General features: G+C 40.8%; 1 protein-coding gene across 2 annotated transcripts; it reads left to right on the top strand.

Moving 5' to 3' along the window:
- Positions 1-7,873: 7,873 nt before the first annotated feature.
- Positions 7,874-13,432, top strand: LOC140479387 (E3 ubiquitin-protein ligase TRIM62-like). Of its 2 annotated transcripts, XM_072573287.1 has the most exons (6): positions 7,875-8,199; positions 9,634-9,729; positions 10,875-11,108; positions 11,931-11,953; positions 12,233-12,348; positions 12,771-13,432. In XM_072573287.1, exons 1-6 carry the CDS (start codon positions 8,023-8,025, stop codon positions 13,316-13,318), a joined length of 1,194 nt encoding a protein of 397 aa, XP_072429388.1. In that variant the 5' UTR covers positions 7,875-8,022; the 3' UTR covers positions 13,319-13,432. The 2 variants fall into 2 exon arrangements, with proteins under 2 accessions (XP_072429391.1, XP_072429388.1); XM_072573290.1 differs by lacking the exon at positions 11,931-11,953 and having other exon boundaries at positions 7,874-8,199; positions 12,222-12,348.
- Positions 13,433-14,154: the final 722 nt, after the last annotated feature.

Below are 14,154 nucleotides of genomic sequence, written 5' to 3'. Positions count from 1 at the left end.
ACTGTAGGTGGTGGAAATGGTGGAGATTGTTAGGATGGAAGGTGAGGACCAGGTTGGGGGGCGGTTGGGCATGGTTCTATCCTTGTTGCAGTTGGAGGGATGGGGTTCAAAGGCAGAGGTGCCTCTTCTTTTTCTCTTCTTCAATGTTTTTATTCATTCATTCATGTAGGTGTCACTGGCTGGCTGAGTATTTATCATCCATCCCTAACAGATTTGGAGAAGGAGGTTGTAAGCTGCTTTCTTGAATTGCTGCAGTCCTTTGTATGTTGTATGTTGGTATATTCACAATGCTGAACTAATGTAGTTCAAGCATGCAAGAATGATTAGTGAATGGGATTTAATGTGATAAACCAGATAGAAGATGGTTTGAATTACATGAAGTTTACAGACAGTAGAATGTGGGTGACAGGAAATAATGGAAATATTGAAGTCTAGAGGTAGCATAAATACTTCTTTTATGTTCACAGTCACGAGGTGACCTGAAGTCCGTTACAGTCAATTACATATTTCAGCCACTATTGTGTAATAAGAAACATAGGGAATGCTTTGAAAGGAGTTTTAGCAATGGATAAGATGAGTCAAGAGGGAAAATGGGCAATTTTACAGAGGAGGAATTAGGCGATCTTAGAGATGGCATGGATATTTGGCCAGTGTCAAGTCTGACACCAAAGTTACATCTGAGGCATTTTCTCTAATAGCTCCAACCTCCTCGATCTGGATAGTGTCTAATTACACTTTTGTCATATATTTATATTCATGAAGGCTTTTCTAAACTCCCACACTTCCATCTCGGAGAAGGTTTGAATGCACCCCTCTTTCAACTTACCCTGATCGTGGTCACTCACTAAACCTGTCCGACTCTCCTGAAAATGTTTTGCATCTTCCTCAGAATACACAAAGAACACATCCCTTTGTGTCTTTCATGAATTTGAAAGGATGATATTTGATCTCCACATCTAAACCATTGATATATAGTGTAAACAGCTGGGGCCCAAATCATGATCATTGCTTTCCCCACCAGCCAGCTACCAAAGCAACAGGGAATCATACTCTCTATTCTCTAACTCTTGCCAATCCTTATTCTATACCTGTACATTGCCTTCTATCCCATGTGCTTTAATTTTACTAATCTAATTCTTGTCAGGGACCTTGTTAGATGGCTTCTGACAATCTAAGTGTACTATGTACACGAACATCCCTTTACCCCTAAGCAACATATTCAAAAAGTTTATAACAACAATATTCCATTCACATGCATGCACACTAGGCCCAATCAGATATTATTATTCATGTGTCTATTTATCACATTCTTTATAACAGATTCTAATATTTTCCCTAATGATGATATGAGGCTAACAGGCCTTTAGTTCTCCGAATGATCTCTCCCACCTTTCTAACATAGTGGGATAACATTTGATACCTTTCAATCTGCAGAAACTATTAACAGAATCCATAGAAGTTTTGAAATTGAACACCAATGTATCCATTATCTCTTAGCTGCCTCTGTCACAAGTAGAATATCAGGTCCTAAGGACTAATTAATCTTCAGTTTCATTAATTTCTCCAGCACACTCTGCATACTAATTTCCTTCAATGACTCTTTGGATCTCTAATCCTGAGAGATTTTATGTACCTTTCTCAGTGAAAACAGATGCAAAGTAATCATCTAGCTTCTCAACTTGATCTCAATTCCCATTGTAAATTCTTTTGACTGTGATACACTTACATCTATATTAACAAAATGTGTCCTAATTTACATGCTTTTCATATTTTTGCTAGTTTATATTCATAGTCTATTCTTCCATTCTTTCTCAGTTTCTTGGCCCCCCTTGGCTGTATTTTGAAATTCTCCCAATCCTCAGGTTTATTAGAATTTCTGACAATTTACAAGCCTTTTCCTTTCAAGTTAAATTTCTTAACTTTTTAGGTTGTGGTTAACCTTTTTGATTTTTTGTCGTTTGAAGGAATGTGTAGTTGCTGTAAATTATAAAATAATACTTTAAATAATATCTATTGCCTATTTACCCTCATATCATTTAACTTATTGTCTACACTAAATCAATCAATTTGCCTCTCATTTAGAGTCATAGAGAGGTACAGCACAGAAACAGACCCTTCGGTCTAACTCATCCATGTAGACCAGATATCCCAACCCAATCCAGTCCCCACCAGCCAGCACGTGGCCCATATCCCTCCATGCTTCCTATTCATATACCCATCCAGATGCCTTTTAATGTTGTAATTGTACTATCTTCCACCACTTCCTCTGGCAGCTCATTCCATACACATAGCACCCCTTGCGTGAAAAAAATTGCCCCTTAGGTCTCTTTTATAAAATCTTACCCCTCTCACCCTAAAACTATGCCCTCTAGTTCTGGACTCCCCTGCTCCAGGGAAGACACTTTGTCTATTTATCCTATCTGATTTTATAAACCTCTAAAAGGTCACCCCTCAACCTTGAATGCTCCAGGGAAAACTGCCCTAGCCTATTCAACTTCTCCCCATAGCTCTCTTCATAATTTCTTTTATTCAAATGTAACAACCTGTCTTCAGATTGAACAAAATAAAAACTAAAGAACTGTGGATGCTGTAAATCAGAAACAAAAACTGAAATTGCTGGAAAAGCTCTGCAGATCTAGCAGCATCTGTGGAGAGAAATCAGAGTTAATGTTTCAAGTCAAGTGACCCTTCCTCAGAATGTTAAATCTGATTGCTCTCTCCAGACTTGCTGAGCTTTTCCAGCAATTTCTGTTTTCATTTCAAATTGAACTACTTCATTTTCAATGTAATGTGAAATTCTGTCATATTATGGTCACTCAACCCTAAAGAATCTCTGATAACAAGATTATTCATTAGCACCATTTTGATACATAATGCTATGTATAAAATAGCCTGATCTATAGTCAACTCCTCAGTATACTGCTCAAGGAAACCATTCCTAACACTTTAGAATTTCATCCTCCACAATGTCTAAATCACATGTCAGAACCCCAAAGCACTGTGGACACTTTTAATTTGCTTTCAAATGTATTATTTTTAAAAAGAGGACTGTTACATAGACAAGATAACTGCATATGTAAAAAAAACATGGGAGTGATCGGACGTAATATCTAAAAGGTGTCAAAGAAACTTCAACAGATTGGACTGTGCTCTCTGGTGACTACAAAGACAACAATAAGCTGACAAACCTCTGCTCAACAGCAAATCATTTCTGTGGATTACTCCAAAACTGCCAGCACATACGATGGTTTTCCCTTCAAAAAACGCACAAGAACTGTTTTAAAAGCTAGTTTCAACTCTACTGCAATGGACTACTGGGACTGAGTGGCCTCATCAGTACCCACCTCAGTTTGAGCATGAGCATACCGTGAAAGTTACAGTTGAAGAATAATCCCCAACATACTCCCTGTTACAGTGTAAACCAGTTTTTTAAAAAAATATAATCAGATCAACCTCCAAGAATAAGAAGCTTGAAAAAGTCAACAGTTCACAAACAATTCAGAAAAATATCCATGTATCTAGTTTTTTAAGTTATATCTTTTGGATTCATCTTATTTATAATCTGTGTATATGTGCTGTGAAATAACTCCACAGACACCAGCACCTGTAACCAAGTCACCCTTTATTGATAAATGGAAAGTTTTTGACTCTGTCACAGCTTCATCAGAGTCAGCACCCAGAATGTCTGGCCCTCCTGTTTACGTCTGTCAACTAGGAACTCCTCTTCTATGAGGTCTGTCCCCTGGCTGACCTCATTATAATAATTACTATACCTCTCCCCCTCTGGGTCCAAGAACATAGGCCAGTCCTTTTCTTGGAGAGCCTCTTGGGGAGTTTTAACATTGGATAAGGTTCCAATATGAGTGGCGTGTAACAATGCATTGGAGGTTGCCTCTTATACCAGGAACACTTCAGTAGAAATTCATTCTGTTCTTCTGCTAGAAAAGACATTGAGACAGCAACATCTGCCATGTCCATCTCAGATTCCAAGGTCTCTATAACACTTGACGGAGAGGGAGAATTCACGGGGTCCAGCAGCTTTTCTGACTGTTCTGAGGAGCAGGACACATTTTGCTCCTGTACCATTTGCGAGTTTGCAGCTTTCATTTGGTCCACATGCTTGTTCAGGACCATCACTTCAACCTGAATTTTATATGTCACTGGTCCTCACCTCATATTGACCATGCCTGTTACCCATGCTGGGCCATTTCCCTGGTTCTTACATCAAACTTCATCCCCTGTAGCAAACTATCTTCCTTGCTCGGTGGAATTTTGGGTCCAGCACTGGCAACGCCTTTTCACTACCCTCCACACCCCACTCCATGAAGGTCCAGGAAGATCAGATTTAACCGGTGCAGAGTCTTCTAGCAATTAGCAACTCTGCTGGTGCTATCCCTGTAGTTGCATGTGGGGTCATCCAATAACCAAGTAAGAACCATGATTGGTGAGGCTGTAAGCTGTTTTTTTCACAAGCCAATCTTCAAATTTTGGACTGCTGTTTCTGTCAGGACATTGAATGATCGGAGGTATGGAGTTATCTTTATATGTCAAATCCCATATAAATTTAGGGAATACCTAAATTCGCTGCTGGTAAATGATGGCCTGTTATCTGTGAGCAACACTTCCAGAAATCTGTGTATTGAAAATGATACACACAATTTTTTCTATCATCACCCCAATATTTGACAAATGGACTCTACACATACAACCATTTTGAGTGGGTGTCTACAATAAATAAGAATATTGAGCCCATGAAAGCACCTGCAAAGTCAACATTTAACCAAGTTCAAGGTTTACCCAGCCATTCCCACAAATGGGAGAGAGCTGCTGGCAGTAATTTTTATCCTTGTTGACATTCTGGACACTGCCTCACCAACCTGGCTATTTCTTCATCCAATCTGGCCAGCAGACATAACTTCTTGCTAGCATCTTCATTTTGGAGACCCCGTGATAACCCTGCTGGAATTCAGGTAGTGCCTGGCAGTGACCTTTGCTCAGGACAATCACTTTTGATCCCTATAACACTATGCCATGTATGCTGGCCTCTCTGCATCAAAAAGGTTACAATTCTGTTTGTAACAGCACTTTGGCTTCCTCCATCACCACCAGCTGTTTCAGTTTTGACAGCACCAGATCTTTCTGTATCCAAAGTCTAATATTTTCCATAATGATACTGAAACCATTACAGGCTCTGCCATTGGTGGTACCGCAGGTGGTGTATCTGCCAATGAGAGGCAGCTCAATGCATCCACATTCACTACTTGGCTTCCCAGGTGGTGTTCTAACTTGTAACTATAGACACTTAGTATTCAAGCCCACCACTGGATTTGGCCCAAAGCTATTGTCAGCAGTATCTTGTCCACTTTAAGCAGACCCAGTAGGAGTTTGTGGTCCATTATTGTTGCAAATTTTCATCTATGAAGGTATTGGTGGAACTTCCTGATTCCAAATATGACTGCCAATCTTTCTTTCTCTGCCTGAGCTTATTTACGCTCTGCATTAGCCAAACTCCTGGTTGAAAGCGATGATTGGTCTTCTTCTCCATTGGGCCACGTATGAGCTAATACCACCCCAATGCTGTACAGGGAGGCATTGCATGTCAATATCAGATCTCACTTAAGGTGATAATGTGCCAAGATCTTAGAGGATGATAGCTGTTTCCTCAATTCATTGAAAGCTATGGCTTAGCTACGTGACCATTTCGAAGGCTAAATAAAGAAAGAGGTGGGGGCAGCAGTTTGCATATCTCATCTGGAACTGTAAGGACCTTGTCCAGGGTCTGGTTGTAACAATAGCATTATTTCTCATGAGGTTTAAATAGTCCATATATAAAGTGATGGCACCTATGATTACTGCATTACCCATGCTACATGCTTCTCTAATCTCCCGATTAATGCCATTGTGGCCTTAAACAATGGCCACCAATATTTGTTACCTCTTGTTCTTTCTAAGATCCACCCAAACAAATCTCACATTTCACTCTTCTGATCTGAGATCCTCTGTTACTAATGTCCTGATCCCACATATTACTATTTAGCACAACATCAGCTCTTTTTCCATTTTACCTGACGTCTCTAAAAGTATTGATTCCCCCTGCAGCCATGACTCTGTAATGGCAATTAGATCATACATAATTACCTCTATTTGTGCCTTTAAATAACCTACTTGTTGTGAATCTTGTGTGCAATCAGGTAAAGTGCTCTTTTGACATTATTCCATGTTCCAAGCTTAATTTAAACTTACCTTTATTTTGCTTGCTTTCTTCACTTACCAGATTTTTACTACCCATGAACACTTCACTTCCCTCCAATTTGGCTCACCTCTCAGGTTCCCATCCCCCTATCAAACTAGTTTAAACCCATCCCAACAACACTAGCAATCTCTGGATAAAGACATCAGTCTTAATCGGTTAACGTGAAAATTGTCCAGTTTGTACAGATTCCACCTATTGCAGAAACAGGCACATAGCCTCGAAAATCTGATGCACTCCTTTCTACACCAATTCACCAACAATGTGGCCAATTGATCAATTTTCCTATTCCTATGGCACTGAAAGAATTGGTCAGTGCATTGAGTATAGGAGTTGGCAAATCATATTGTAGCTGTACAGGACATTGGTTAGGTCATTTTTGGAAAACTGCATTCAATTCTGGTCTCCTTGCTATAAGAAGGATGTTTTAAACTTGAAAGGGTTTAGAAAAGATTTACAAGGATGTTGCCAGTCTTGGTGGGTTTGAGCCATAGGGAGAGGCTGAACAGGCTGGGGCTATTTTCCTTGCAGCGTTGTAGGCTGAGGGGTGACCTTCTAGAGGTTTATAAAGTCACAAGGGGCACGTATCGGGTAAATAGACAAGGTCTTGACCCAGGGTAGGGAAGTCCAAAACTACATGGCATAGGTTTAAGATGAGAAGGAAAAAAAATTAAAAGGGACCTAAGGTGCAATTATTCATGCAGAGGGTGCGTATATAGAATGAGCTGCTAAAGGAAATGGTGGAGACTAGTATAATTACAACATTTAAAAGGCATCTGGATGGGTATATGAATAGGAAGGGTTTGGAGGGATATGGGCAAAGTGCTGGCAAATGGGCCATTAATTTAGCGTATCTGGTCAGTATGGATGAGTTGGACCGAAGGGTCTGTTTCCGTGCTGTGCATCCTTATGACCTAAATCCTTAGATTTCTGCTCCAGGAAGTATTCCTTTTCTTAAATTTCCTCCTAGCACCTCCCCCCCCCCTCCCCCCCCAACCCCTTCCCCAACTCCCTAAAACTTGCTTTCAGGACCTCATCCCTCAACCTATGTTGATACACCAATCTTGACCTCTCCCATCTCCCAAAAGCTGCCCTGCAGCTGCTGCATGATGTCCTCGACCCTGACACCAGAGAGGTAACATACTAAACTGAAACAGAGAAACAGAGATCTGAAACAAAAAAAACCCAGAAATCGATGGAGAAACTGAGCAGATCTGGCAGTATGCTATCAGACTTGCAATTTCTGGGTTATTTTGTTTCAGATAACATACTATCCTAGAATCATATTTACAGATTTAACAGTAGACAAATTCAAAGTTCTGAGATCAAATTTTCTGCCATCAAATTCTCGATTTCTAATGTTGCTTTTATTGTTAATACCGATCATCGAGAATTCAACTTATTTTCAGCACATAAAGTGATTTGGGTTTGTTACGAGTACACTGTTTTGGATTATGATTTATTCCAATCACTGATGTTTGACAAAAATAAAATCCAATCATAAAACGTAACTAAGATTTTGGAGGCAGAGTTTCCTATAGTTTTTATTGGACTCCCGGTGTCTTTCAGATTTTCTCCTTTGAGCATTGTGCCTTATGTGTGGTTGACTCTAACGTCGATCAGAGAGTAAACTGGGACTTTCCCTCAACCGTGTCACTTCCGCGTCGAGGCGTCAACGGCTTGTGGAAATGAACCACAGAATGGAGAGTTTGCAGCCTTTTTAAAATAATCTGTTTGGTAAAAGTCTGCAGTACGGGGTCGGGAGCTGAGGGATGGAGGAGAAAGGAGAAGCTGCCTGTGGGGAGATTGCGAGGTGCCCGGAGCACGGCAAGAAGTTGGTGTATTTCTGCAGAGTGGAGAAACAACAGGTCTGCAGCAAGTGTGCGATTATAGGCTCACACCGAGGGCACACGGTGGTGGTGGTGGAGGAGGCCTTCAGAGAGTTGAAGGTTAGTCACTGCACACACAAGGCGCGTCTCTTTACTGTCTTTTTGTTAAAAAAAATACACGTGGCATTCTGTCTGACACGTATCACGCCCTTGCTTACTGCTTTACACTCTTCAGATTTCTTCGCCCCCAGTCATCCAATTCCAGTAAGGTTGCATTCAGTCCGATTTCCCGAATTTCCTGAAAAAGTTGTGGCGGACTTGCTTCCTAAACTGTTACAGTAATTGAGAAATGATGTTCGGCAGGGAAACGGACCCAGTGATGCTGAAGGAATATGTATTAAGCCAAATGTAGGCAACTTTAGGAAACCTGATCGGTATGGGCGATTTGGGTCGAAGGGTTTGTTTCTGTGCTGTATGACTGTGTGACTCTCTGTTAAGATAAATATTTACATATCATCCTTACTTAATTGCCTGTATGGTCATACCATCAATGCAAGTTCATTGTATCCCAGTATCAAAGTGCCTAAGGCCCCAACAGATCAAGTTGAGACGACAGTCTTAAGATCTTCCATAGAATGGTTGTATGACTCGATGTGTGACGGGACCGATGGAAGTCCCATCTGAGAAGTTTGAACTCCTGATAGGAAATACTTCTGGACCCTCCAAAAATAGTCTGTGACTGAGTTAAAGTTGGTGATTTCAGGGTGTTCCAGCTTGGTTACTCAGGAAATGTTAGGCAAAAAAACCCTAATTGAAATTCTGGATAACTTCCTGACAGCCCCTAACTCCTGCCTCTTGGCCTGACCTAACCCCGCCTCCCCCACCCCACTCTTATTCCCCTCCCCCGACAGACACAACCCGACTTCACCATCCATCAACCCACTGTCCCATCCAACTACCACCCTCTTTACTCACTTATCACCTGTCCTGCACACATCTACATGTTTATCCTTTCTCTCATCCAAAGCTTTGAGACATTTAACCTTTTACTAGTGCTATATAAAAAAGTTAATAGCTTTTGCATAGATACTCTGAGCTGCTCCCTCCAAGGTTCCCTGCACTAAGTGAGTTCTACAGGATACTCTATTGGACGGTTGGATAGAAAAAAATCTGAGGAAGGTAAGTCAGCAATTGTTTTTCCAGTCTGCGTTGAAAACAGGGGCTCTGATAGTAATTGGGAGATGTGGGCTTATGCATGCAGGCCACATTTCAGTATCTTAGTTATCCTTCACCAGGATTGGAACCTAGCCTGTCCTCCTGTATGGTGCTAAATACAATATCAGATGAAATTAGATGATTCAGTGATGACTGATGAAGAAATCCAGGCCTTCTCTTCAGCGCTGATCATCACATTGGGTGTGATCTGGTGACTCAGTCCAGCCCAGGAACACAACAGGATCTGGCTTTCAGGAATTGCCTGTGACCTGTTCCAGATGTTTGCAGGTAATGTTCTGCTTCCTCCAAACAGAATTATCATGTTTTCTTTGTCAACAGGAATCACTGTCTGCAAAGTTGGTGGAGTTGCAGGCAGAGAGCTCAGAGCAGATCTCGAGATTGGAAGAGATCGAACGGAACACAACAGCGGCCCAGGTAATAAAGAATTCTGAGTGCAGTTGTGAAGTATCTAAATTAATTTGACTTAAGTCAGCTGTCAAGTGAACAAGCAGGAGTCTGTTAATCAATGCCGGGCAGACAAGTAATGCACGCAGAACAGAATGCCCTTTCATTGCTCCAAGAGTCATTTCAACTAACAACAGATCTCAAGCATTTATGCCATTTTTTGCAAATCACCTTATAGAACTCAATTGCAGTATGGATCATATGCCCTTGTTTTCAGTTCTGTATTTACACAGCTATGTAAAAATGAATTATACCTGATATGTTCCTCCATCATTCCTCTCCTTCACCAGATATCCCAGCTCCTACATGCTGTAACTTTCTTGATTTTCCATTTCATTCTTTCAGTATTCTTTCCTATCAAGAATGACAATTTGTCAGAAAATAACAATGCTCTAGTCCATCCAACCTTACAATTGACACTGTCAATGAGACTATCTCTTCCCTTATGTCATCACTTTTGCTCTCACAGGTGTGACTGGTGACCCATACCCTCACTAATCTGTTAGTCCTGAATTGTTTCTGCAAAATCAGCCTTATTGGGCGAAGTATGATATCACATGTATTTAAGTAACTTCATGTATTGAACTCTTCAGTGCACATAGTTAAATTATCTCTCTCATGACCCCTGTTGATATTGGTTCCACGTGTAAAAGCCACTCTCCACTATGTCATCCAAGCGGGTCGTTCTTCACATGGATCCACCTGATGAGCGGCAGCAGGATATTTGACTTAGGGGACAAAGCAGTTCAGCTTCACTCATGTTATCCTGCAGAAATTTGAAGCCGGAATTTTCTCTGACTTTAGCTTAATTCCTTAAGAGGCACTTAAGGTATTTATCGTCTTCTGCCTCTTGAATACTACAGCTAAGATCAGCTAACTAAAAATAGATTAGAGATAGGAATTGGATTGTTTATGCCCTCATAAAACAAGGTAGAATATTCAGAATCTATAGCACTCCTGGAGAGGGCTTATATTATTATTTCAGGTGTGGAGGAGAATTCAAGAGACTGTGACATGGTCTAGCATGGGTGACTGAGGAATTAGATTCCTTGGTTCATTTGAATACTTGCTCTTCACAAAAGCCTAACTTGTGAACCTTTCTATTCTTTGTATAGGAAGAAGCTGAGATACTCCAACGGCAAGTGCAAGAAGACTTTGCTGTTTTGCGGAGCTTGCTAGATTCGGAGGAAAGAGCTTTGACAGAATTGATAGCTGCTGAGAAAAAACAGACCCTGGAGGAGTTGATACGGTTGAAGACAGGATGCTTGCAGAGAGTTAACCATCTGAAATTGCTGATGGATCCCCTTGATGCAGCACTGCAGACCACTAACTTGAGTGGCGTCTTGAAGGTAATTTATTATGGATCCGAGGGCAGATGTCCTTTTACCTTCTGGTCTCCTTTTATTTATTTACTGAAAGAAATTAAACAAAATGCTTTTATGTATTTTTCTGTACCTGATGTTTCGTGCCAAACATTGCTTCTACATTGGGCGATCTTTGGCAAAGGAGAGGTCCTAAAAGAGTGGAAGAGCTCTGCATCATCTCTGATATCAGAATATAGCTTGAACAAAATTGTGGCCCCCTACACCATCATAGAAAGGATACCTCCTCCCCTTTTGCCTTCCCTGAATTTGTACCCAAAGCCCAGGTATTGTGGGGATCATTTCCTCTCCAAAACATGCAGCATTTTGACTTAAATACTCAGCTTTTCTCCTTCATGATCACTGGATTAGTAACCTGGAATTTCCTGTCTACTGCCACTTTCCTATCTACGCTCCACCATTCCCACAAGAAATCCTATAGTTAAGGATAAAGACACTATCTCCTCCTCTGAGGAACTAAATGTGAGAAATAAATGCAGCATTGCCAGAATTGTTCGCAAGCATTTATTATGAAAAGGTATATAAAAACAAAATTTGACTGTCCTACCTAATCACCCATCAGAGAGAAGAGATTTTCTTGTTCACTGGGCTATATTTTAGCGGTAGTCATTTCCAACAGTTTTGATGTTCACCAGGCAGCGGCATGTTATGTTTCAGTCACTGACTTCTCTCAGGTGATCAGTAGTGAAAGGAATTTCTTTGGTGGCTCAGCCAGCAGATGGTGCAATCGCCCAGAGCTTTTTCACCATTTCACTCCCACTTTTCTCAATTTGTTTTTGTCTGTTTCAGGTGCTGAACATTTCCTCTGAAGGGTGAGATTAAAGTATAACTTCTGCATTTTGTTTCATTTCAGTTTCTCTTTCTAAATGACTTTCTGTCTGCTTTTTATCTAGCCTCATAACCACATCTTATGACCATTTGGTCTCTGCCTTCAATATGTTTCTTTGTGTCTATTTTGGTCTCTTGCTGTCTCTCAGCCTGTATTTTTCTCTTCTTCTTTATCTCTATTTTCCACAGTTTCTCAATTTGTTTCAGTGAAGCTATGCCCATGATATTTTTGTAGCATTATTCAACTAATAGTCTCATTTCAGATTCCGTAATCCATATGAAATGGTGAATGACTCCATTGTACGTTTCAAGGCTGAGAAATTTTGTGGTCCACTGCAATACAAAGTTTGGAAGAAGATGTTTCAAATAATTAAGACAGGTAAGGTTTTTTTTTAATACCAGCTTCTTTTGGCAAGAATTTTAACTCACTTATCATCATGTCATCCACAATACACCTTTTGAGAACTGCAATGTCCATTTTGAAAACAGTCGGCATTCGGGTCATGCAGACTGCAGTGTAATGTACATTAGCTCTCAGGTTCCAGCACAAATGAGGATATATTGAAGTTATTGGAAATGGCCAAAGGATTATCTTTTAACTTGATATCCTCATCAAACTCCTACCAATCTAACCCAGCAAGATGAGCTCCCTTCAAGATGAGCTCCAATGACAAATATAGACTTCACTGTAAAACATATCATCCAAAGTTTAGTTTCTCAAATAGGATACTGTATGTCTAGTCTTTGACAAGAGCTCCATGTTTTACTGACTAATTTATGTTATGTTTGTTTTCCACTTAGTGCCTGAAGCTTACACCTTTGACCATTCAACTGCTCACCCTCACCTTGAAATCTCAGCAAACCGGCGGTCAGTCATTCCCCTTCGCGAACCTTTGCCAGTTGTTTACATGGATGGTCGATTCAATGCTGCCCTTTGTGTTCTTGGTGCTGAAGCATTTTCAACAGGGAAACATTACTGGGAAGTGACTGTCAACAAGAAAGCCAAATGGGATCTGGGAGTTGCTTACAACAGTATTTCTCGCCATGGGAATATTGTCTACAGTCCAAGTAAAGGCATCTGGTGTCTGACGTTGCGAGATGGTTGTCACTATGAGGCGTGTGAAGAGCCCGAAATCCAGTTGAAGGTCCAGCGTAAACCATGCCGAATTGGTATCTATGTGGACTATGAGGGCGGGATAGTGTCGTTTTTTGATGCTGAGACGATGGAGATGCTCCATGTCTTTCGAGCACATTTCACAGATCCACTTCTACCTCTGTACAGCCCATGCAAAGTGGAAGACGGAACACTGAGTGATCAGCGACTCAGTATCTTCAAATTGAACATGTGATATCGTTGAGGACAGTGTTCTCTACTTTGTATTGTTGGGGTTGTTCAAGTAGAGGCTCTGACCATTTATTGTTCCTGGCCCCAGTCACAAACCAAATAACAATTTTGTTTTAAAGTTGTGTGTCTCTCTGTTGTTCTTTCTCCCCTGTGTTGAAGCTGTTATAAATAATATTGTCAGGAATGTTTAACTAGCTATTGGAAAGCTAGGCTTGTTGGAGTTGTCAATCAGTAGATGCCAAATGCAATCCATGTGAGTTTGGACTGGTGGAGCATTCAACTATTGAAACACTAATGCAGACAACTTTAATGCTGGCTAGTGATCAGGAGCTACCTCTCACCATTCCTAACCTAGGAGGGATTGCAAATGATTGTGATTTTTCCTTACTCTTTCACATAGAAAGGCATTGCTATCAAAGGCAGCATTTGTTGCTCATCTGTAATTGCCTTTGAAGTGTGGTTTTCTAGGCCTTTGCAGAATGAAGTTAGGAGTCAATTACATTGGGGCCAACTCGACTGCTTCATGGCCACTAGTTAATGCAACACGCCATGAAACCTGGGACAATCTTGTTCTATGATGCTGAAGACCACACTTGACGAGGAAATCATCAACAGAGAGGGTGGGGAGCCGGAGTGCAACTTTAGAAGACAGAAACAAAACCAGAAATTGCTGGAGAGACTCAGCAGGTCTGGTAGCTTCTGTAGAGAGAACACTGTCGAGATGTAGCTAAAATGCTGAGTTGCTCCAGCAAGTTGTTATTGTCAGGGGCCATATCCCTCCAAACATTTTTTATTCATGTATTTATCCAAATGTCTTTTAAACATTGCAATTGTACCTGC

Source organism: Chiloscyllium punctatum, chromosome 1, assembly GCF_047496795.1.
Source record: "Chiloscyllium punctatum isolate Juve2018m chromosome 1, sChiPun1.3, whole genome shotgun sequence".
Lineage (NCBI taxonomy): Eukaryota > Metazoa > Chordata > Chondrichthyes > Orectolobiformes > Hemiscylliidae > Chiloscyllium > Chiloscyllium punctatum.
The sequence above is the reverse complement of the archived record's forward strand: the minus strand, read 5'-3'. Positions and strand labels throughout refer to the sequence as shown.

Coding starts and splice junctions, on each gene's coding strand:
- LOC140479387 (XM_072573287.1), top strand. CDS start 8,023: ATGGAGGAGAAAGGAGAAGCTGCCTGTGGGGAGATTGCGAGGTGCCCG. Junction 9,730..10,874: donor GGAACACAACAGCGGCCCAG/GTAATAAAGAAT, acceptor TTCTTTGTATAG/GAAGAAGCTGAGATACTCCA. Junction 11,109..11,930: donor ACTTGAGTGGCGTCTTGAAG/GTAATTTATTAT, acceptor TGTCTGTTTCAG/GTGCTGAACATTTCCTCTGA.